Below are 22,491 nucleotides of genomic sequence, written 5' to 3'. Positions count from 1 at the left end.
CACACCTGCATGAATTTCCCTCCAAAACCATCTGAAATGAGAACAATCACATTTTGACAAATGCAGGCTTGGGACTTCATGCCCCCCCCCCCCGCTCCTGTATGATGTTTAACATCTGTGCCTGATGAAAAAGTGATTGAAGATTCAAAAGCTTCAAAATGTATATTTTTGCATTTGGTTGCCTAATAGAAATATCACTGTTTGGTGGATTTTAGATGTTATCATACTCTGGAGAACAGGGTTCGAATCCCTACATGGCCATGGAGCTTGGGCAAGTCACACTCCCTGAGCTTCACAGGAAGGCAAAGGCAAACCTCCCTTCTGAACAAATCTTGCCAAGAAAACCCTGTGATAGATTCACTTTAGGGTGGCCATAGGTCAAAAACAACTTGGAGGCACATTACAACAAGTGGTACAGGACTGGTACAGGACAAAACAATCTGCTTCTTCCAAAGTCTTGCCAGATTGCTGTGCACAGGTCAGCAGGGTTGGGATGTACAGTGTTTTTTCTTTTTGTGACCCATTCCTGTGGATGGATACAGGGATGGTGGGATGGGGATGATATAACTAGTCCACAGAGCTTTCGATCAGGACTCTGTTCCTTCTTCCTTTCAGTTGAAACCAATTTATTTATTACTTTCAGTTTAAACCAATGGAAGAGGAACTATTCTGTGTACTTGATGTAAAGCCATGTGGACTGAGTAAAGAAGCTTTGAATCTGGCAAATCCAAACCTGCCACAAAGTCTATAAGAATATCCACTGTAGGCAGGGTTGTCAGAATAAACTTTTAACTTTGAGTAGGTATTGCTTGTTACTTGGTTGCCTCACAAGCAACCCCTGCTGAAATTCCTTCTTCTAAAATGGAGAGGAACCCTCTCCATTTTTCAATCTGGCAACCCTAAACCCTGTTTTACTGACATGATCACTGGTGGCAGTTCCCACAACACAATTATAGATCCATGATTCCACTTTAAGTGCCATGGGTTCATCCTGGGATGCATTTACACTGGAGAATTATTGCAGTTTGACACCACTTTAACTGCCATGGCTCACTGTTATGAAATCCCAGGATTTGTAGTTTGTTGTGGGCCTAGAGCTCTCTGAGAGAAAAGACTAAGATGCCATTCCCACTGGCCTATAACGTGGATCAGGATGTGAATAATGGGTGCATCGTTTCCATTAGAGCGCACAATCGACCCACATTGCTCCAATATCATTTCCATTGAGACTCGAATCTGAATCGAATTATCCTGAAAAATCCGAATTTTTGGTCAATAAACTGGTTTTAAAAAATAGTGGTTTTCCAGTGAATTTTCTTGTGCCTCTGGAGTCTGATTCAGGGCAAATGAATGGGAACAAACGGGTGTCTGATTCGGGAACCTGGAGATGGGAGCAGCAGTGCTCAAGGGGCTGGCCTGGGGGTGTCACCCTCTTTGTTCTCTTTCTGCATTGCCAGCACCATTTTCTTTCGTTCGCATAGCCTTTCCCCCAGTGGATTGGGAAGCAGGGTAAGGGGATTGCGCTACATTGAGCTCCAAACGCAGTAAACACATTACTCCCCTGCAACTTCCCCTCTGCTCCACATTTATAGACCGACGTGTGAGAAGAGCCATTGAACACCATTTTAAACTATTCTTTTTTCTTTTTTCTTTTTTTGCCTCTGCCTGAGCAGCAGATGGGCTTTGCAGTACATGCCTACTTGATCGCCCCCCGCACAGCCCAGGGAGCAATGGGGGAGGCAAAGGGATTTGGGGGGAATAGAGGCTCCTCTTCTCTCTTTCTGAAAAGGAATCTGGGGAGACACAGAAGAGCCTGGATGCCCAGGGATCTGAGGGAGAATAGAGGCTTCTCTTCTCTCTTTCCCAAAGGGAATCTGGGGAGACACAGATGAGCCTCAGATGCAGCTGCTATTCATTGGCCGCCCCCCAAAAAACAACAAACAAATGGAAACGGGGAGCAAAATAAACCGTGTCAAAGTGTTTTGAATCAGGTGACAACACTTGTGACATCTGAAGCCTACCCGCTTGATTGACAGCTTGCGGACACAAATGGGAACGGGGAGCAAATGACTCCGCTTTAAAATACAGTGATTTAAAATAAATGGGAATGAAAACAGGGTCTAAATAAATCAACGTAATTTGCCCCCTTTCCTAATGGAAATGATGGAAAAAATTCGAAATAGACTCAGAAAATAATCTGAGTCAGAATCATGCCAATATAAGCTATTTTATCTGCCAAGTGGGAATGGGGCCCAAATAGCTCTATAAATAAATATATAACCTTAAAGATAAATATACAGTACACACATATGTGCTATAAAAAAAACTCCCCATAACCACTTAATCATCACATGCTTGTTGAAATATAAAGGTATTTGCCTGCCACAAAAGGAAACCCGACAGGGGGCAGTCTAGTAGCCCCCTATGAAAGTTAATTCTACATCTTGGTGGAGCAGCCACCAAGAAGGCTGTCTCCTGTGCCTTCATCAGATGGACTTGTGATAGCGATGGGACCAAAGGAAAGCTATCCTCCAAGACTTTTAAGGGTGCATCTACACTGTAGACATAACACAGTTTTACGCCACTTTGACTGCCATGGCTTTATACGACAGAATTTTGGATTTGTAGTTTTATGAGGCACCAGCACTCTTTGGCACAGAAGGCTAATGGCCCCATAAAACTACAAATCCCAGGATTCCAAAGGATGGAGCTACAACACTTAGTGGTATCAAACTGCATTATTTCTATAGTCTAGATGTACCCCAAAATTTGGGTAGATTCAAAGGGAGATGCAGTTTTGACCTACATCATAGAGGGCTTTATAGGTTAGAACTAGCACATTGAATAGTACTAGATATATCTTTAAATTAAATTTTCCAGTTGGGCAGTTTTGCTAGCTTCAGGACATTTTGCTGTCTTTAAAGTAACTTCTGCTTTGGTGCTCAGTGAAGCTGAATGGTCCAAGGATCCTGAGATACAAAAGGAAGTACCTCTTCACGTAACACACTCTTAAAACTGTGGAATTTGCTGACATAAAATATAGTAGATATCCATAAAGAGCAATCAGACAAATCCATGTAGGAAAAGCATTCTCTCTCTCTCACTCTCTCTCTCTCTCTCTCTCTATATATATATATATATATTAGCAGTTAGTTACAATTGTAGTTCAGAGGCTTGCCAACATAACTCTTTTTGCTCAAAAGTCAGTAATTTCTGTTCCTATCACCTATCTTATAATATCAAGGATGATAGTAATAGTGACTAATGTCAATTGTTCTATTGAGTTTCAAACTAAGACCACTTAGACCATGGCTGGCAATCTTTCTATAAAGAAGAATGAGTGGCAGATGAATGAAACCAGGACAATGTTTTGTTATAGACACTGAAAACCATGCAACCAAAAAATAAACTCCCCTTTGCTGTTTCTCTAATTAGTCTGCTGTGATGTTTTCTATTTCTGCCAAATGCTTGAGAACTGGATTTCAAACTAGTACCCTGCAGTCAATTTTCAATTTCTCACTATCATGCTATGCCAGTTGCAGCTAGCACCATTCCTGCTTTCTTTTAAAAGACAAGCAAAGACTTTTCTACTTGGACACAATTAGCACTGGATATTGTGCTAATTTGTGCCCTGGTGTATGTGTGAGTTTTAATATATGTTTTAACCCAGATTTAATTTTTTTCTAATTGTTTAATTATTTTGTGGATTTTTAGCAATGTTTTTAATTGTTGTAACCCAGTACTACTAGTACTACTAGTACCCCTACTAGTGAGGCAGGCTAGCTCCAACAGGCCTCCCTGGAAGAAGATTAACCATCCATTAAGAAGCCAAGCCCTCCCTCCAGTCCATCTCCCCTGATCCAGGCCTCGGAGGGAGAGAAGAACTGCTGGCCCTCATCCCCTTCCCCTCCACCACTCCCTTCTCCTTTTGTGTCGTGTCTTTTTAGATTGTAAGCCTGAGGGCAGGGAACCGTCCAATTAAAAAGATTGTATGTACAGCGCTGTGTAAATTTACAGCACTTTATAAATAAATAAATAATAATAATAATAATAATAATAACTGCTACTACTACTAACAACAACAGCAGCAGCAGCAGCAGCAGAAGAAGAAGTAGTCAGTATTAAAATGAACACTTGTACAATATGAAAATATTGTGATTATACATAAAATCCATATTTGTTTATATTCTGTTACACAAAGATATCATTCCCCAGGAATGTATCTTTCTGGGTTTTGACATTCAGGGCACATTTCCAAAACTATGAGTTAGTAGCTGGATGGCCAATATCCTGATCCAGCCTTTCCCAAATTGGTGACTTCTAAATGTGTTAGACAACAACCTCTATCATCTTCTGAAAAAAGAACTATTGGAATTGTAATCCAGCCCACCTGGAGGGCACCAAATTGGGGAAAGCTGCTCTATCCATTTGCTAGCAGATATCCCTTCCTTTTTTTTTCAAACTACAGATTTGCAATATGCAAGTTTATATTTGGTGCTTTGCGCTGTCAAATCATTTCTGACTTATGGCGACCTCTAGTGTGACCCTATCACAGATGTTTCTGAGGTTGAGAATGTGTGACTTGCCCAAGGTCATCCAGTGGGTTTCCATGGCTGAGTGGGGATTTGAACCCTGTCCAGAGTTGTGGTCCAACACTCAAACCACTAGGCCATGCTGCCTCCATGAGGCTAAAAAGGGCTGCTCTTTATGTGATAACTTCAATGAGTTTGGTGAGAAGAAGCTTAAACAAACTTGGTTTCTATTCTGAACATTTGAGTTTACACATCATGATGTGGAAAAGCAGGGTGGTGAAGTGTGAAAAATGGGAATTATATAAAACATTGGCCTTTGTTCTTTGTTACCTAGTTACCATGTCATTTTGATTCAGTCACAGTTACAAAGAACCTCAAGCATACCACACTCAAAAAGTGAATGTGTTAATGTGCGTGTGAGAGCTGACAGGGCTTCAATGGTGGGGTAGAGATGAGGAAAGTTTATTAAAATAAGTCGCACCATTTGATCCTACACCCCCAACTTTAGCCAACTCATGCTCCCTTGAGCCTTATAGAACAGTATCTAGGGGAGCTGTCACAACAAGTTAGGGGGCTGGACGTCACCTGCCCCCATAATTTGAGCACTGATTTGTGTGTATCCTGTGACAAATGTAACCCATTTCAGCTGAGCAAAGGTTTACAGGTTAAACTATTTCAGTTTTATTTGAATCCCATTTAGGAGAAAGGCAGGATATAAATAATAATAAAAAATAATCTTGTAGCTGGCATGAGTGGTACTATTTTAACACTATAAGACCCAGTATTTGGAGAACTGAGATAATTGTTAGTATATATGATAGTGAACAATATGGAACATGTACCCAAAAGCACCCTCTTCTTCTACATTATTTAATGCACCACCTAGCTGGGATGTTGTACATCCAAATTCAGTTTCTGTCTTGTTTGAACTTATTTCCACAGTACACTTTCAGAGAATATTATTCCAATAAATATATTTCTGTTTTCACTGTCAAATAATGGTTTCCTTTTGTATTTTTTCATCACATATACACTCATCCCTCCACATTTGCTGCTTTGACTTTTGCCTGGAAAAAATGAAAACTGAAAGAAGACAAAAGGAAAAGATAAAAGGAATAAATTTGGAAGATCAAGTCATCCCAAGTGCAACTGAACAAAAATATCAACCCAACCAAGTCAGATTTCAAAGCTTCACTGGTTTTATTACTAAATGGATGGATTAAAATCGTGTTGTTAATCAAAACCTTCTGACTAAAGTCCTGAAACATTTCAACCTTCTTTAAAAAGGCCCAGTGTGATTTATAGTTTGGATAACAAGTCACAGAAGATAAAAGCTACAATGAAATAATGGGTCTACCTTGTAAAGTATACTTTTTCCCTTCTGAATTTAGGATACCAATGCATATATATATGCAAGAATACGTATATACCCTTGACACATATAGGACAGGAGAAAAGTTGTGCCAAAAGATGAACACATATGGAGATTTGGATGAATGCTGAAATATTTCATTTGCCTGATGCACACAGTCTGACTGATGTCTGCTATTTACTCTAGCCATGGCCAATAGCTTCAAGGCAAATTCACAGTATTAATATGATACGCTCTGCTTATTCCAATATTTTGCTTCAGAGCTAGCTTTGCAGTATAAGGAAGTGGGCTTGATCTGTAGTTACATTTTTGACTGAAATGAATCCCTCTGTCCTGTGTTCCATAAATTTGTTCATGAATTGCACTAATTCCTCACCTTGAAATAACCCCCTTTAACCTTTACTTAGGTTCACATACATTTATGCATTTATTTGCTGGAATGTATTAGTATTAGAATCATAGAATCATAGAGCTGGAAGAGACCGCAAGGGCCATCCAGTCCAACCCCCTGCCATGCAGGAAATCTAAATCAAAGCATCCCTGACAGATGGTCATCCAGCCTCTGTTTAAAGAAGTCTAAGGAAGGAGACTGCATTACACTCAGAGGGAGTGCATTCCACTGTCGAACAGCCCTTACTGTCAGGAAGTTTTTCCTAATGTTGAGCTGGAATCTCTTTTCCTGTAGCTTGCATCCATTGCTCTGGGTCCTAGTCTCTGGAGCAGCAGAAAGCAAATAAGCTCCTTCCTCAATATGACAGCAAGCTACTCTTTATGTGAGAGCCTGTGTGGCAGACTAGGGCTAAAAAACTAAAGTGCAAACCGCAAAGAACCAGGGTTCAAATCTCATCTCTACCATGGTCTCCATTGGTGATCTCAGATCTGCATCTGTCAACCTTTGTCACTCAAGTATAATATTCCAAATGATTTGTTGAGATTACGGAGATGTAAATAGGGGAAATGCAAAGTGATAGATGAATGTTAACTGATCTCTATCTCCTACTTTGTATCTATGGATCCTTCATCCATGGATTCAACCATCCACGGCTTGAAAAAATATATATAAAAAATCAAAACAGTAAACCTTGCTTTTGCCATTTTATATAAGAGGTGCCATTTTATGATGCCATTGTATATAATGGGACTTGAACATCTACAGATTTTGGTATCCACAGGGGACGGGGTGGGGGGGTGATCCTGGTACCAAATTGTAGCAAATACCAAAGCTCCACTGTATAATAAAATCTCCAAATTATCTGTACATCTAGAGTTAATGAAACAGCCGGGAAAGCAGCTAGAGTGTTTTTAGTGGAAGACACCCAATAAACCCGGCCAAATGTGGGTTATAGTAGCCTAAAGACTAAGTTGTGATAGTAGCAAAAAGTGTGTCCACAGAGTTCACATGTTTCCATTTCAAAATATATCTGCTAAGCCTAGGTTTTTCAATCTCTGCTCCTTCCTGACATGCTCATTTTAAGACCTTTCCTTCTGACCTTTTCCAGCATATTTATTTCGAAATCCATATGCTATTAAAGATGTGCCTTTTGGACTGCTTCAAAGCCAATATTATTTTATTACTATATGTAGGATGGGGAGCTGTTGGATCTGGGTGTTCCTCAAAGCTATAAAACACACAAAATACATTGCCAGGGCCACTCAATACAAGACAGAGAAGAACAGCCTCCAAATTCAAAATCTAGAAAACCTGCTACATCTGAAGCCAAACAGTAGAACAGAAGAATCATTTAAAAAAACATTTTATATAAGGGACAACATTATACTATGTCATTGTCTTTCATTGGGCTTGAGAATCAACAGATTTGGGTATCCACAAGGGGGCCTGGAACCAACTCTCCATAGATACTAAGGGCCCACTATGTATTTAGCACATTTTAAAAGATGATTTCTCCCTTAAGTGGTAAAATATATTTGTTTTTTGTAGTACATGTTTTCCCTTCCCTTCCATTAGGATGCTCTGTTTTGTGATTTCTCATTGTAAGGTAAACACAAAATAATTGGAAATTCTGATTGTTGAGTGATATCTCTCTGAGAAAATCATGTTCTAGGAGGGAAAGCAGAAAAAAGATGGTAATACGCAGCCCTATTCATTTATTTATTGAATTTATATCCCATCTTTCTCCAAAGATGGGATTCAAGCAGCTTTAAACAAGTAACTCGTTATTTCTGCTGTTCCTGGAACATGTTCTTGATTTCTTTCCCTCTTTTCCTTTAAACCTATCCTTGTTATTCAGTTACAAACAGTGAAACTTCATGCCTGTCTTGGTGCAGTCCCAAAATTATGTGCAGCCTCACTTCTGCAGCCCCAGAAGGGAACAAATTACAAGCTACACTTAACACACCCTAATCAGGGAAATGGAGTATTGAATCACACAGTTTCTTGTCTTGTTGCTGAAGGGTGAGGTTCTCCCAGAAGTAATCTAAAACAAATGAGTTTGTGGTTGACATGACAACTTCTAAACAACTCCAGATCTTTGGGAAGGTAATAGTGTAAAAAATGAAAAAGAAAGCTTATCTCTCTTATGCAATGTATCCTACCCAGAGTTCTGGAGTACAAACCCTGGCAGGTTTCAAGTACAGCCCCAGTAATGGAATGTATGTTGTCCAAGAACCAGCTTAGCTGGTCATCTCTTAACCTTCTCTTCCCCATGCTAAACAAAACCAGCTCTCTAAGCCGCTCCTCATAGGGCCCAGTTTCAAGACCTTTCACCATTTTGATCACCCTTCTCTAGACACATTCCAGCTTGTCCACATCCTTCTTGAATTGTGATGTCCAGAACAGGACACAATATTCCAGATGAGGTCTGAGCAAAGCAGAATAGAAGGGCACTATTACTTTCCTTGATCTAGACACTACTCCTATTGATGCATCTGAGCTATGCTCCTATTGATGTAATTTTATTGCTGTGATGCCATTTTAACTGCCATGAATATCTTATGGAATCCTGAGATTGGCAGTTTAGGAAGAGGTATTCAGATTTCTCATGCTTCACCACATTACAAATCTTAGGTTTTTATAGAATGGCAGTTAAGATAGCATCACAGTGCTATATTTGTGTAGCATGAAAGGGCACTAAGCAAGGAAAGGCTCATCACCAAAAGGTAACAAATTGGCCATAGCAATGGCAAATACAGTGACAGTGTAAAATAGTTGCAATTTTCATCACTGCAAAGACTACCCAGACTGATGAAATAATAGATTTTCATGGTATTCAAGGGGCATATGTTTGTGTGTACACAGGGACAAATAGATAGATGGACAGCACACAGTACATAAAGTTACATGCATGTTGGAAAATCAAAGGGACAGGACATCACTCTGCAATTGTATTTCATATCAAGTAGTCACATGCTCTCAGCCTCAAGGGAAGCAATGGTAAATGTGCTGTGAACAAATCATGCCAAGAAAACCCCATGATAGGTTTGCCTTAGGATCACCATAAGTTCAGAAGGCACATAACAACAAAGAACAAAGGCTTTAATAGAATTTCCATCTCATTATCCACTATATGGATAATGACACGGTCAAACATAACACTAAAATGTAGCAGAAGCCTTGAGATTAAACATTTCTACCTCTCCTCATTAGGAAAGATTTAAAATGTCTGATCTCATCATTTTGTCTGAACTGTGGTTTCTGCAAACTATTGTTTGTGAAAAATCAGGGCTGCCAGTCATGGTTTGATTTATGATTTAGTGTTATGTGAATAATCCCAGTGTGTTTCTCTGGTATCTGGAAATGCAGTCTTATAAAATATGTCTGGAGTAAATGGGATTTTCCAGTGGGAATGAAATGAATGTTGTCTGTTTAATCCTCTGATGCTAAAGTTGCTTGAATATTGGTTAGCCAAATTATATTCAAAGCTGAATTATCTGTGTACTTGCAAGGATTTTACATTGCATGAAAATTTGTATGATTTGGAGATAAAGTCGCAGCTAAATTTCACTGCTGTGAATTCAGTGGAATAAAAAACAAAGCTACCCTAGAATTACACCACAAACTGAAAACAGCCAGCTTTAAAAACCAGGGCCAGAGATAAAAGAGCAATTTATAAATCAAAGGAAATGCTACAAATATTAATGGATTAAGGATATTGTTTTTCACACAGCAGACATTCCTAAGGGCATATAGGGAAGGAGACAGAACAAGGTCATTTCATTATTCTTGAATGCTTTATTCCTAGCACTGTAGAGACCACCCTGTGGTGCTGATGTCACCTCTAATCTTGTCTCTTGCTTCCTACATTAATCATAACATCAACTATTGTTTATAAAACTGCACCCTTTTTGCTAATGAAAGCATTCTTTCCTCTGCTCTATATTCTGAAAGCCTCAAGATGACTGGAGTTACTTACAATGCACTGCTGAACATTCTTGAAGAATCTGTTTCGCTCAAAAGTTTGCATCTCCCCACTTTTTGTGCTCTAATCTGTACTTTTGTATTTAAATATGCAATTTTAATGTACAATCATCCCTCCTAATTTATGGGGATCCATTCTGTGCCTGCCTCCGCCACAAATTGGAAAAACCACAAATATCCAAGTCTCATTGGATATAATTTTTGTGTGCTCCTGTGGGCGCATGCACCATTTTGTCCTTCCTGGCTTCTCATCCACGGAAATTCGAGACCACAAACAGGAAGTCCATGAACTAGGAGAGATGACTGTATTTTATTTTATTTTATTATTATTTTTTACAAAATATGCATTTATAAATGTGGTCTCTGCAAACACACAAAGGGTTTTAAAAATTATTTTTGTCCTTTTTTTTAAAGCATTGCAAAAACCGAAGAATCACACAGACCAAAGGATACCTGTATTCTGATCTCCGCTTTACTACAAAAGATACAGGTAAGTTTCCTTTGAAATGGAAATGGAAATGAACTGATGAAAACACTCAAGAATTCCTACCTGTGGCAAGCTTATAAACTCCACATGCAAACATATCAAAGAACCACACTGCACGTCATCACACTGCTTCAACAGCGTTCATATCTTTCTCATGATGTGGCTCAGTGCTTCTCAGGTTATCTGATGTGGGATTTTATCCTCTAATGTGCCAGGGACTGATATAGTATTTTTGTCCACTGGTTACAACTGCTTCTTTCTTTCCTGGAAAATTGCCACAGACCAGCAGCATACCTTCCAACTGTCCCAATTTGGAAGGATGTCTTGATTTCTCTACTTTTTCAAGTGCTTTTAAAATGTCACTAGGGTTGGTGTCACCTGGTGTGGTAACTCATGGTGTCACCTCCCACTGACTTCCTCTTATACCACACCGTTTGGAATGTTTAGTAAAAAAATGGTGTACCAATGTTACTCATAGTTGCAATTCCCATATGTCATGCACCCCTTGTGACACCATTATACCATGTAATGGCAGTAGTTTTGACATAAATAACTAGCAAAATTATACCTTTAAATTATGATATCATATGCACAGCCTAAATGTATTTACATACACATAGTTTAGATAGTGGATGTTGATGTTGCCTACTTTTTAATCTAATTCTATTTTATATTACTACCTATTGTTTATATGCATTTTGTAGATTGTATGCCATTGGCAGGTTTTACGTTTTTATTGATTTGATTATTTGCATGTAAAGTGCTGTGTACATTTACAGCACTATAGAAATAAACTATAATAATAATAAATAGTTTCATGTGGTTAAAATGAAAATTTGGTAAGATGTGATGTTTATAAAGAAATGTAAAAAGAATATATATATTTTTAAAAAACCTGAGGCATCTCTCTCTTATCAGTGAGCCTCATCCCACTCACAACATCTCTTCCTCTAAGCTCCAGAATTTTAAAGGGTCACCGGAAAATACCATAGCCTATTTCTGCCAAAAATCAAATATTTGGGGAGCAGTGGTATCACCCCCTCCCCCAGCATATTACCTGGTGCCGTTTGTACCCTTGATGAAATGTCCCTGTTTCTCTCCTGTTTCCTCTACATTCCCCCTTCCATTACCACAAACTGAGTAGGTAAAGGTAGTCTCTTGACATGTATGTCATAACTTAATGTAGGGAGAAGTGCTCATTTTTGTTACTAAGCCAAAGAGCCAGTGTTGTTTGAGGACTGCTCTGGTGGTCATGTGGCCAGCATGACTGCAACGAATGCTGTTACCTTCCCACCAAAGTGGTACCTATTTATCTACTTGCATTTTTACATGCTTTCGAACTGCTAGGTTGGCAGAAGCTGGGTCTAGTGACAAGAGCTCACACCATCATGCAGCACTTGGGCCTTAAACTGTCAATCTTCTGATCTACCGATCATCAGAACTGGCATCTTAACAACTAAGCCATTGCATCCCTTTAATATTTACATGCACATAGTTTCATGTAGTTAAAATGAAATTTTGGTAAGATGTGATGTTTATAAAAGAAATGTATAAATTATAAATTTATACCTCCTCAGTGATGCCCCTGAAATATCCCTGTTTCTCTTTCACCTCCTCTACTTTCCCCCTTTCATTGCTGCAAACTGAGTGGAAAGTGTAAAAGTAGTTTGCACTCACTTAACTCAGCAGGGGGAGAGGAGGGGGGGGGGAGAGAAATCTTGCCCCCCCCCAGTAGGGTCAGACAAACGCAAACTGCTGCAGTATCTCTCATCTTGTATGTTTTCCCTCATTAATAACTTTTGCCATTTTGACCACACTCTGGTTGCTTGGAACAAAAGTCTCAGTTTATAACTGTGAAATGTTAGAGGGCATGCAGCAGCTAATGGCTCATGGACTGTCAGTTATCCATGGAATATAACTTTAAACAGCACTGGGTTAAGTGTTTTCTATCAGCAGTTGCTATGGACAAAAATGCTATAAAGCTAGTTCTTAGGAAAGTTAATAGTTGGAAGATTTGGGGAGCTGTATTCTAAAAAGCAGTAGCTTTCCAGGCTCTGCATGTAAATGATGCAACATAACTATTTGATATGATGGTTTACGTAGGTTGCCTGGTGTCAGCTAAGCACTCAGTGACAGCACTATTCCAAAGAGGCACTGAAATTTCCCACTATGTGTTCTGCTTAGGCCTATGTTAACTGTAGCCCAAACAACCAAAGTGAATGACTCAGGCTCTGTGGGTGGAGAACATGATAAGAGCAGTTCATATCCTAAGCTTCTTTGGAATGATTAATAAATTGAGCATTTCCTTCTTCGAACAAGAAATGTAGCAAGCTGTTTCCAAATATCAGATAGTTGCAGACTGTTTTATGTTGTTACAAAAATGCCTCTGGCTTTGAATATTAAATATAAATATTTGACACTGTCAATTGGTTGCTTCTTAATGGGAACTCAGAAAGCAGTTAAATGTCTTAACAGAATGTAAAAGGGTGAAAGACTGGTGCAGAAAAGGAAAGTAGCACATTCACATTTATATCCTCCTTGCTGATGCATCCTTTCTCTGCATCTCCTACTGCTGGACCAATAGATCTTTTTTTGGATGGTTATTTTTAGTAACTGTATGGCAAAGAGCCATTTGTTTCATTTTCAAAGCTCATATTAAGCAAAATAGGCCTCATCATTTATGCAGCAATATTAAATAAATACAAACCTTTTAAAAAACTAAAAAAAACCCACCTTAAACCCATAAAATTCTAAAATCCTTAGATCCTTAAAATGAAAGTCTACAGAAGGGATGGAGAAAATGTGCCTCCCTTGTCCTCCTCTATTCTAAATTGAGGGGAAATTGCTTCCAAAAGGTCAACTGATGCTCCCAAAGGCTTACAGGAGTTGTGGATTAATATCCCACTTTTCTCCCATATAGGACCCAGAGCTTGGACTGCAGTATCCAGAACCCACCCCTAGCTAGCATGGCTGGGGATTTGGGGTGTTGTAGTCTAAAAAAAACCTTTCCAAGCCATGTTTTGGACTACTGGGATTTCTGTCCATATCTTTCTTGACTGACATATTTGACCAAGGCATATACATTTTCAATTCCCCGAGTCTACTAACATCAAGCTCTTTTTAAAAGTTATAATTGCAATCTTCTTAGATGTATTATATTTTTATTGAAATTATAATTATTATTTCCATTTCCATATAAGTTATTATATGCAGATTTAAGCTAACTTGCATCTTCTTTTTTCTCCTACTTGTGTACGGCAGCAGAGTTCTGCATAACAAATTCCTCTTATCAGTCCCATGACTTCATATGTTGCTGCAATAACGCCCTCCATGGCTATTCTGTGGCTGGTAGAAAAAACAAAGAGGTTGCAATTGAAGAAGCATTTGCTTATGGGAACATAGATGTTTCTCCAATACTCTCTGCTTTCCAGCGGCAATGGAATGGCCATCGGAGGCCACAGTGATACAGTGTATCCTTTCAGGGACATATTTGGTCACTGCAGAGGAAGGAAGAGCAGACCAACTTCCATATTTTTTTGTGTGTGCACATTCACACACAAACACACACACACATTTTAGGGAATTCAAATATCTGAATGGAATGTGATATATGAGTGATGTATGCATGCACACATACCATTAGAAATATGAATTCATTGAAATTTCTCCCTGAATGTTGGTTTTCAGATCAAGGAATTCACACTAGCAGTGTTCTACTGAGATATTTTCCCAAAGGGAAAAATCAGGTGAAAATGGGTAGTGATTTGCTAGAGTTTTACCAGGTATATAGAACTAACTCAGGCCTGTGCATTGTCAAATGACTTTCTCCTCTTAAAATACTGTATAAGTTCATTGTAAGGATAACAACTGGCCATCGTGTGCAATTACCTGCCCTGGGATTTTTAATGAATGGAATATTATTTAACTAAATGAGGACTTTGTGGGGAAATCATTATACATTATTCTTTTAATGTGTTGTAATCTGCACAGAGAACTTACATAATTGGGCACATTAAAACTATAATGAATAATGAATCAGTAAACATGGGAGCAAATATGTTCTCATTATTCCTGTAGGCTTTTGGATCTCTCTCCTCATATCAACAAATTGATACATTTTGTTCTCCTCGGGATTAATCCAATTTCAGGATGTACAAAGCCTTGAGAACTGTCATATTTGATTATTAGTTTGGCACTCTCGTTTGTGGATCCCACAGTGTTGAAAAGCTTATGTTTCATAGCAACACAGGTACGTAGAAGCTGTGCCAGATTCCACACAATCAAGTATTTTATAAACAAGTGCACAGTCTTAGATGGAATGAATAAATTGTGACTGAGTGAATGATTCAGACAGAATGCATGACTAAGTGGCCATGCATGTCACTGGGATTTTTTGAAATGGCAAATGAAACTACCCTTCCTCCTTCACCCAAAAAAGTTACATGGAATTAGAAAGCCCAAACCTCTTCTGAAAAGAACATTTCAGAAAGTTTCATATCTATCCCATGTATATGTACTGCGCAATAATATTATTTTTAAATTAATGAAGGTATATCTAGAATAAAATGTACCTCACATGATTTGCAGTGCAAATCACACTGCTGCAGTAGGATGAAGTTAATCTGTGACCTCAAGTCAACTCTGACTCATGGCAACTCTATCATAGGTTTTTCTTGTAAGATTTCTTCAGAGGAGGTTTGCCATTGCCTTCTTCTGAAGCCAAGAGAGTGTAACCTCCCAAAGTTCACCCCAGTGGACTTTGTTACCCCAAAAGATGTAGGAGCTCCCACCTACTGTGTTACCATCTCCTTTAAATGTTGGAGTTATTGCTTAGCTCAAGGAGGCTTATGAGAAGCTGGGTAACTTAAGGATCATTTCCTCTATGTTTTCACTTGGTGCCTGAACAACAGCAGAGTTGCCATCAATTGGGCCTCCAAGAGGAAAATGTTCTAAAAACTGGGGTGCCACTAAAGGAGGCAGTAAGAACTGGATGCAACATAGATATGGCTTCATATAAAAGGAGGTCAAATAAATGCATATGTCATGTATTCATACCAAACAAACAGCTCTTTGAGACCAAAGAAAACATACTTTGAATCTCATGTTTATCAGCTAAAGTGAACAAAGCAATGCCAAATAAACTTGGTTAATATATCTCCCATACCTTTCCATAAAGAATATGTAATACTTACCTAGTCCCAGACATGAAACTCTTAATCCAGATTTCCCAAGGTTTCTAGAATTAAAAAATAAGAACACAATTAGTATCAAGTACCAGCATGCCACTGGGTGCCCTTGGGCAAGTTATACTCAGCCTCAGAGGAAATCAAAGGCAACCTCCACCTCTGAACAAATCTTGCCAAGAAAACCCCTATGATAGAGCCACCTTAGGGTCACCATAAGTCAGAAACAATGTGAAGGCACACATCAATAACAAACCAAACTGTTATCAAAACTTGTTATCAGATTTATCTGTGTGCCCATAGTACTGCATGGCAATCATATACATGTTTACCACATATTCTTTGCACAGATATTGGAAAGCTGTGATTAGTTAGATATATGCATTCCAAGATTATGTATAATGTGTGACTGTGTGACAATATGCAGGGTCATCATACATCACAATCTGCACACACATTTCAGAGAGAGAGAGAGAGAGAGAGAGAGAGATGGCACTTAGTCACTAACTGCATTTATATGCCACCTGCTAAAAAGTTTTCTTGGTAGCTTAGAAAAAGCTATAACTATACTGTATTAACAACAATTCCATCAAGTACTGAACTTTTGTATCCCTAGCAGACCCCTGCCCTCCCCAATTTTGTAGGGCTGGTTTTAAAGTGATTTTCCATCTCAAAATGGTCCAAAATTCCCTCCAAACCACTTGTAAATATGGTAGTTTAACTTCCCCACTCTCCATGACCCCCTAGCACCATTTTTCAAACCAAACTCAGTAAAATAATGGTGACTGGAAGTGTAATATCATTTTCAGCATGCCTGGATGCATCAGTGAAGCCTACCAGGGGCAAAACCTGGCCATTAGGGCTTAGGCAGTTGCCCATCCTGGTTTAAATTCTTGTTGGAGGATGGGAGGGCTTATATGAGTATTATAATAACAGCTACTAAATGGTCTTGGACAGAAGGACAGGATGAGATAAAAGGTTTAACTCTCTATACACTGAGGTCCTGATTCTGATCTTTCTGAAGCTTCTTGTCATTTTTAAACACACACACACACACACACACACACATTTATTTATTTATTTTATTTCAAGGATTTCTATCTCACTTTTCCCCTACAATGGGATTCAAGACAGTTTACAATAATTTAAAAGGACAGAAGTAAAAACATTGATTACAAAAGTTAAAAAATAATTAAATATTATTAATATAAAAACATAAATTAAAAACACATAGTTAGAACCACTTAAAACCATAAAACATTTACCACACACAGCACAACAGAAGTAAAATGCATCCACCAAATTTGTAGAATTTGTAACATTTTCTTTTCTGGACAATGACTCCCAGAATCTCCCAGCCACCTTGGCCACTGACTGGGGAATACTTACAATTGTAGTCTAAAGCAGTAACTTTTTTGATCTCTAAAATACTGTAACATCTACTTTGGCTTAGAGTGAAACCTTCCTCCTGCAGGTTTTTGAGCCCACCTTTTTTAATGTCAACATTTTGATACCATTTTGAGAAACAGAAGGGTCTCCTGGTCAAGTAGTTTTTAAAAATTATTCGAAGTAGGACCTTGATGTCTGAAGTGTTAAAGACTTATCAGAAAGCAATATTGCCCCTGCGCCTTTAGTGTCTGTACATAAAAGAATACTGGAATGTGTTGGCTAGCCAAAGGAGAATTATACAGCTCCATTTGTTCAGATGATGTTGTAATTTGGCATGCCACTGCACAGATTTGTTGAGTGAGACACTTTCAGCAAAGATATATTATCTCTTGTTACAAGACAAGCTATTCAAGAAGTAACATTTTGTAGTGGGAATAAAAATAAAGTGGATATATTTAGAGGTGTGTGTCGTGAAGTGTGGAGTGTGACATATCTTCCTTTTAAGCTGTCCCTGCCATCCTTTAGCATTACTGTAGTAACACTGATGCAAGAATTTGTGCAGTACTTGCAACAAAATGTATTCACTGGCTGATCAAGATATACAGATAGATCATAATAGCAAATAGAGATACATCATAATAGCAAATAAGGAATAATTTTTTTAAAAATGAAGTTACACAGTGGCAATTTTTCTTCTTTTTTATTGTACTCTGGATGCAGGACTGAATCTGATACAGTGGATGCTAGTAGCACTGACTGGTGACTTCAGTGTCAGATGGGCAAGTGAATGTACTCTGAATTTTACTTTGAACCTTTAAGGAGCTACCCAAAGTACTGACACAATTCCCCAGATATGTCCAGCTTCTTAGAAGGTACATTTATTGTTTGGACTAAAGCCCACAGTGGATTCACTACTCCACTGATGTGCTGGCAGTGGAATTCTGGGAGTTCTGATGCAACAAAATGTCCCTGACATTTGCAATGTCTGCATTTAGAGCTTTGAAAGTTAGGACCAGTGGTTTAAAGTGATTCTGAATGCAACATGGCAATCAGTCTTTTCATGTTAGAATGAGCACAAGTCCTGCTTTATAGAGTAAGGAGATTCTTCCACTTAAAGGGTTATCTGTTCCAAGTGTGGTACAAAGAGAAAGAACAGGATGATGGGAAAATAGGGGCTATGAAGTTGTCTAGCGACAGTTAACACCTGGTCTCAGGAAGATGGGCATGCCCATAGATCACCAAAGCGCAGTCTTTCCTAATTGCTTCATGTGCATCTATACATAACCCAAAGAGCTGATTAAAAAGCAAACTAACAACACTTCTCCCAAGTCTGTCCTGGATCCCAGATGGATGCAGTTAATCATTACACACACACACACAACAGAACTGAAAAATATGGCATAAGCAAAATGTTTCAGCTTCTGCTTATGTGATATTTTGCTAATGTTATATAATTTTGGTTCTCTTTGTTAATTGCTTCCATAAATATATACATAGTGCAATTGTGCATACTTTACTAAGATTTCTGCCCTGTTAGCATACCCTACACCCCTCCCACTGAATATTGGGCTTCATAATTAATATCTAGCATTGAGCATGTTTAGAGAGGTCAAAATAACCTATGAGAACTAAAATGTTACATGTGTAACTTTAGGATTCATGTGGACCTAAAGTAAGCAATAAATGAGTTAGCTGATCACTCCATTCCACCACAGGATCTTTGCATTTCATCCCACAGTGGAGGCAAAGCAGTCAGAGGCCATACCCTTTACCTCACCTCATGCTGTGTTCCTATTCACTCTTTCTGTCTGACCATCCAGGGATTGTCTCAAATCTAATAAATATTTTTGACACTGTGTGACCATCGATGCCTTTGTTATATTGGGTGGTAACATCAAGCACCCCTTGAGGATATTAATATCCATCCTGGCCATAGCCATTTTGTTCATTTGATCCTGTGGGCACAGATAAGAGCTCTGCTCCCAGACCAGGGCTCAGTTTCACACACTCTCTCTCTCTATGTAATCCTCAGACATTGCTGGAGCTACTCTTCATTTTCTGTGGACCTCTTTCAGGATGATCACCCCCTTTAACTCCCAGTCCCTCTCTATCCCACCTTCCACACCTTTCCTTCTGATAGCCATGTATAAAGTTGCATTGGGTTTTGTACGGTTGTGTGTTCACATGTGCATTTCTAAGTAAAATTCTTCTATTCACTGAAAACGGAGTGCTCTCTGCGGATAGCACTAGTATACACAGGTGAAAAGATCCCTAATGTTACCCTTCTCTTGCAGGTGTCCTTTTGAGCTGTAATTTCCTCCAAATTTCAAGAAGATGCTGACACTGCTTTGGGAATCCCCCAACACTCCTCCCACCATTTAGGGTAACACTGTCTTTTGTCTTTTTTTTGGAAGGGGGGGTTAATGTATTTTCATTTCCTCCTTTCAGTGATGCATAGGCTATTATCCTATTTAATATTAGTGTAACTTGGTGGTGATGGTCAGATTCAGACTGCAATTTAACTACTGCATTCTGTACCAGCTGACTTTTCTGGGCACTTTTCAAAGGCAAGGTAACAGGAAAAACCTAGTCTAGGTGTATGTGTAATGTGGTCAGATCTCTGTCAATGTGTGAGAAATTACTCATCAAATCATAGAATTATGAAAGCAAGAAAAGAGCATGATCTGTAATACTAAGAAACATGTCATACTAAACATGGATGTTAGCTCAAAGTGATCACTGGAGTACATAATCACAACTGAATTACATCTTTTGGAACAAACACTTAAATGATCAGTTTCACTAATAGCAGCTCCCCAATCCATTTTGCTTAATCCAAAATTATAATTTGCTGATAATTTATCCATTTCATTTAAGAATTCTTCACTAGCTCTAACCTTTTAACAATTACTTGGAACATTTATGAGAGAGTCACTAACATTAAAGCAGTTCTTGTCCCACATGACTTAATTTTATTGGAACTCAACTTAGTGGCCCACAGAGCTTAGGCAATGGCCAAAGAATGACACAGGTAAATTGAATGCCAGTGTTTTAATAAACACACGAGTACCATAAGTAGGCTGTTTATTACAAACACAGGGATCTTGAGTGTGGACAGAGATTTTTGTAAGAACAAGGAAAGGAAATTCTGTCTAGTATTGTTCTTCAACCTCTCTGTATGGTAAAAACTGGGGAAATCAGAATGTCATATCGAAGAATCACCTCTTTCCTGCCCCCCCCCCGCTATACAATGGTTGGTGGGAGGAGGGCTGAAGGAATAGCCAAGCAAAGAGTCTTATCCATTGCCAGCTACCATACCTGGTGCTGTGTGCTCTTCCTCACTCAGCTCCTTTCAGCTGCCAGTTATTAATCACCCACAACTAATTTTATTTATATAGATTTTATACTCCTTTTTGGCCCTCTTAAAATACACACAACAGTTTACAGAACTGAACAAAACTGAGCAAACATCATAAAAACAAATTTTAAAACTAAGGTCTTAGAATCAAAAAGGGGAGAAAAAGACATTAAAAGATCAGAGAAGTTTTCAGTACCCACCTCAGTGGGAACAGTCTCTGCTTTGATATGGAATCTGATCACTGGGATTTTGACACAGAAAGGCCCACATTCCTACCAATTAAATGGCTTTATCTACAAATCAGTAGTAAAGCAATGGAGGACAGCACTGGAGTATAGTAATAAAGTACTGGAGGACGCAGGAGGTCCTTGGTTCAATCTCTGGCATCTCCAGGCAGGAAAAGGGGCCTACTTGAAATCCTGGACAGCTGTTTTCAAGCAATGCCAACAATATATGGCTAGAGGGATTAATGATCTGAGACAGTATATGGCAGCTTTCTAGGTTCCTATAGTTTTTGCACTGTTAAAAGATATAACAGATCCTCCCAAGATCATCTCAAGCTACAGGCAGATTCATAGGGGAGGATGTAGTCTTTTAGATATTCTTGCTGTTAATTATTTGTCATTCATGTAAATATTTGGAACTGAATAACAAATCAGAACTTAGGTTCACCTAGTCCACTATTCTTTTTCCTGACTGGCAAAAGTTCTCTAGGGGCTCAAGTCCTGACATGCTTTTGACTGGTGACTGAATCTGGGACCTTCTGTATGGAAAGTATTTGTTTTGGTGCCGTTCTCTCATATGAGCCAGAATGTATTCTTCTCAACTATTATGTTACATTTTTCTAAGTAATGTAGTTGGTTCCACTTCTCAGAATAGTCCCCCGTCCCAGTAATTCTGGAGCAGGGAAGACTCTTCAGATGCCCTGTGGTTTCCTCTGTGTTGGTTGACCTCCACTGCGTGGTTCTGACACCCACATTCTGCTTCCTTCTGCTCAGATGAGCAGGTTTCTAGTGAGACAACAGTATGTGGGAAAGGATCATGAGTAACTGAAGTGGCCCAGATTAGAACATGGGCTGGAATCCTATTGGGGTGTTGTACATTAGTAAGTGAACTTGTATCTGTGCGAAATAAAATGGCAAAGATGCACAATGTCCACATCCATTAAAGAGCTGCTTTTACATAACTACATAGGAGAGTCAGCAAAGAGACTGATGTGCAAGGGGACTGGAGTGAATTAGGACCAATGTGCATCAATGTTCTTGATGTGCATTGGACCCGAATGTGTATCAGGCACTCTTGCCAGTGTCCTGTTATGCATCTTCACAATTCAATAACTGGGTTGCTTAGCAACTCTGCTACTTAGTTAACTGCACACAAATTTACGTTGAGGAAAAGGTCATATAAGATCCTTGACAGTGGTCTATAATCAATGACTGTGCTTTAACAGCTACAGATGAGGAAGTGATGGAAAAAGCTTCATCTGCTGATTTCTCTCCACAACACAGACTGTTGAAAGAGACTGAGCGAAGCAGAGGGAGCCAGAGGAGAATCTTCTGGCATAATGCCTCTATGCTTTTAAAAGAATAGGATCTGATTCTGTATTAGCAGATGGCAACCCTGTTTGTTTTAAAAATAAAATAAAAACAACAGTGGTTTTTTTCATGAGACAGACTGCTAATTACACCAACAAGCAAAGTCCATGGATGTTTGTTCTGTGACTGTCACACTTCCTTAAAAGAAAAAGAAAGATGGACTTAGGACCTTGGAATCCCACAAATCATCTTGTATGCTT

General features: G+C 38.9%; 1 protein-coding gene and 1 long non-coding RNA gene across 2 annotated transcripts in view; one reads left to right on the top strand and one right to left on the bottom strand.

Moving 5' to 3' along the window:
• The window catches only part of KCNAB1 (potassium voltage-gated channel subfamily A regulatory beta subunit 1), a 204,460-nt gene that overhangs the window by 66,914 nt on the left and 115,055 nt on the right, over positions 1–22,491 (bottom strand). The window contains exon 2 of the mRNA XM_042458171.1: positions 15,959–16,002. Within this exon, the coding sequence (XP_042314105.1) occupies positions 15,959–16,002 (44 nt within the window). The remainder of the gene's footprint in view (positions 1–15,958; positions 16,003–22,491) is intronic.
• On the top strand, positions 10,688–22,304 carry LOC121925701. Its single transcript, XR_006102933.1, has 3 exons — positions 10,688–10,769; positions 19,633–19,721; positions 22,147–22,304. It is a non-coding gene; the product is annotated as an uncharacterized LOC121925701 (long non-coding RNA).

This window comes from Sceloporus undulatus, chromosome 3 (assembly GCF_019175285.1).
Source record: "Sceloporus undulatus isolate JIND9_A2432 ecotype Alabama chromosome 3, SceUnd_v1.1, whole genome shotgun sequence".
NCBI classification, from domain to species: domain Eukaryota; kingdom Metazoa; phylum Chordata; class Lepidosauria; order Squamata; family Phrynosomatidae; genus Sceloporus; species Sceloporus undulatus.
Note: the sequence above shows the minus strand (reverse complement) of the source record. Positions and strands in the feature narration are given on the sequence as shown.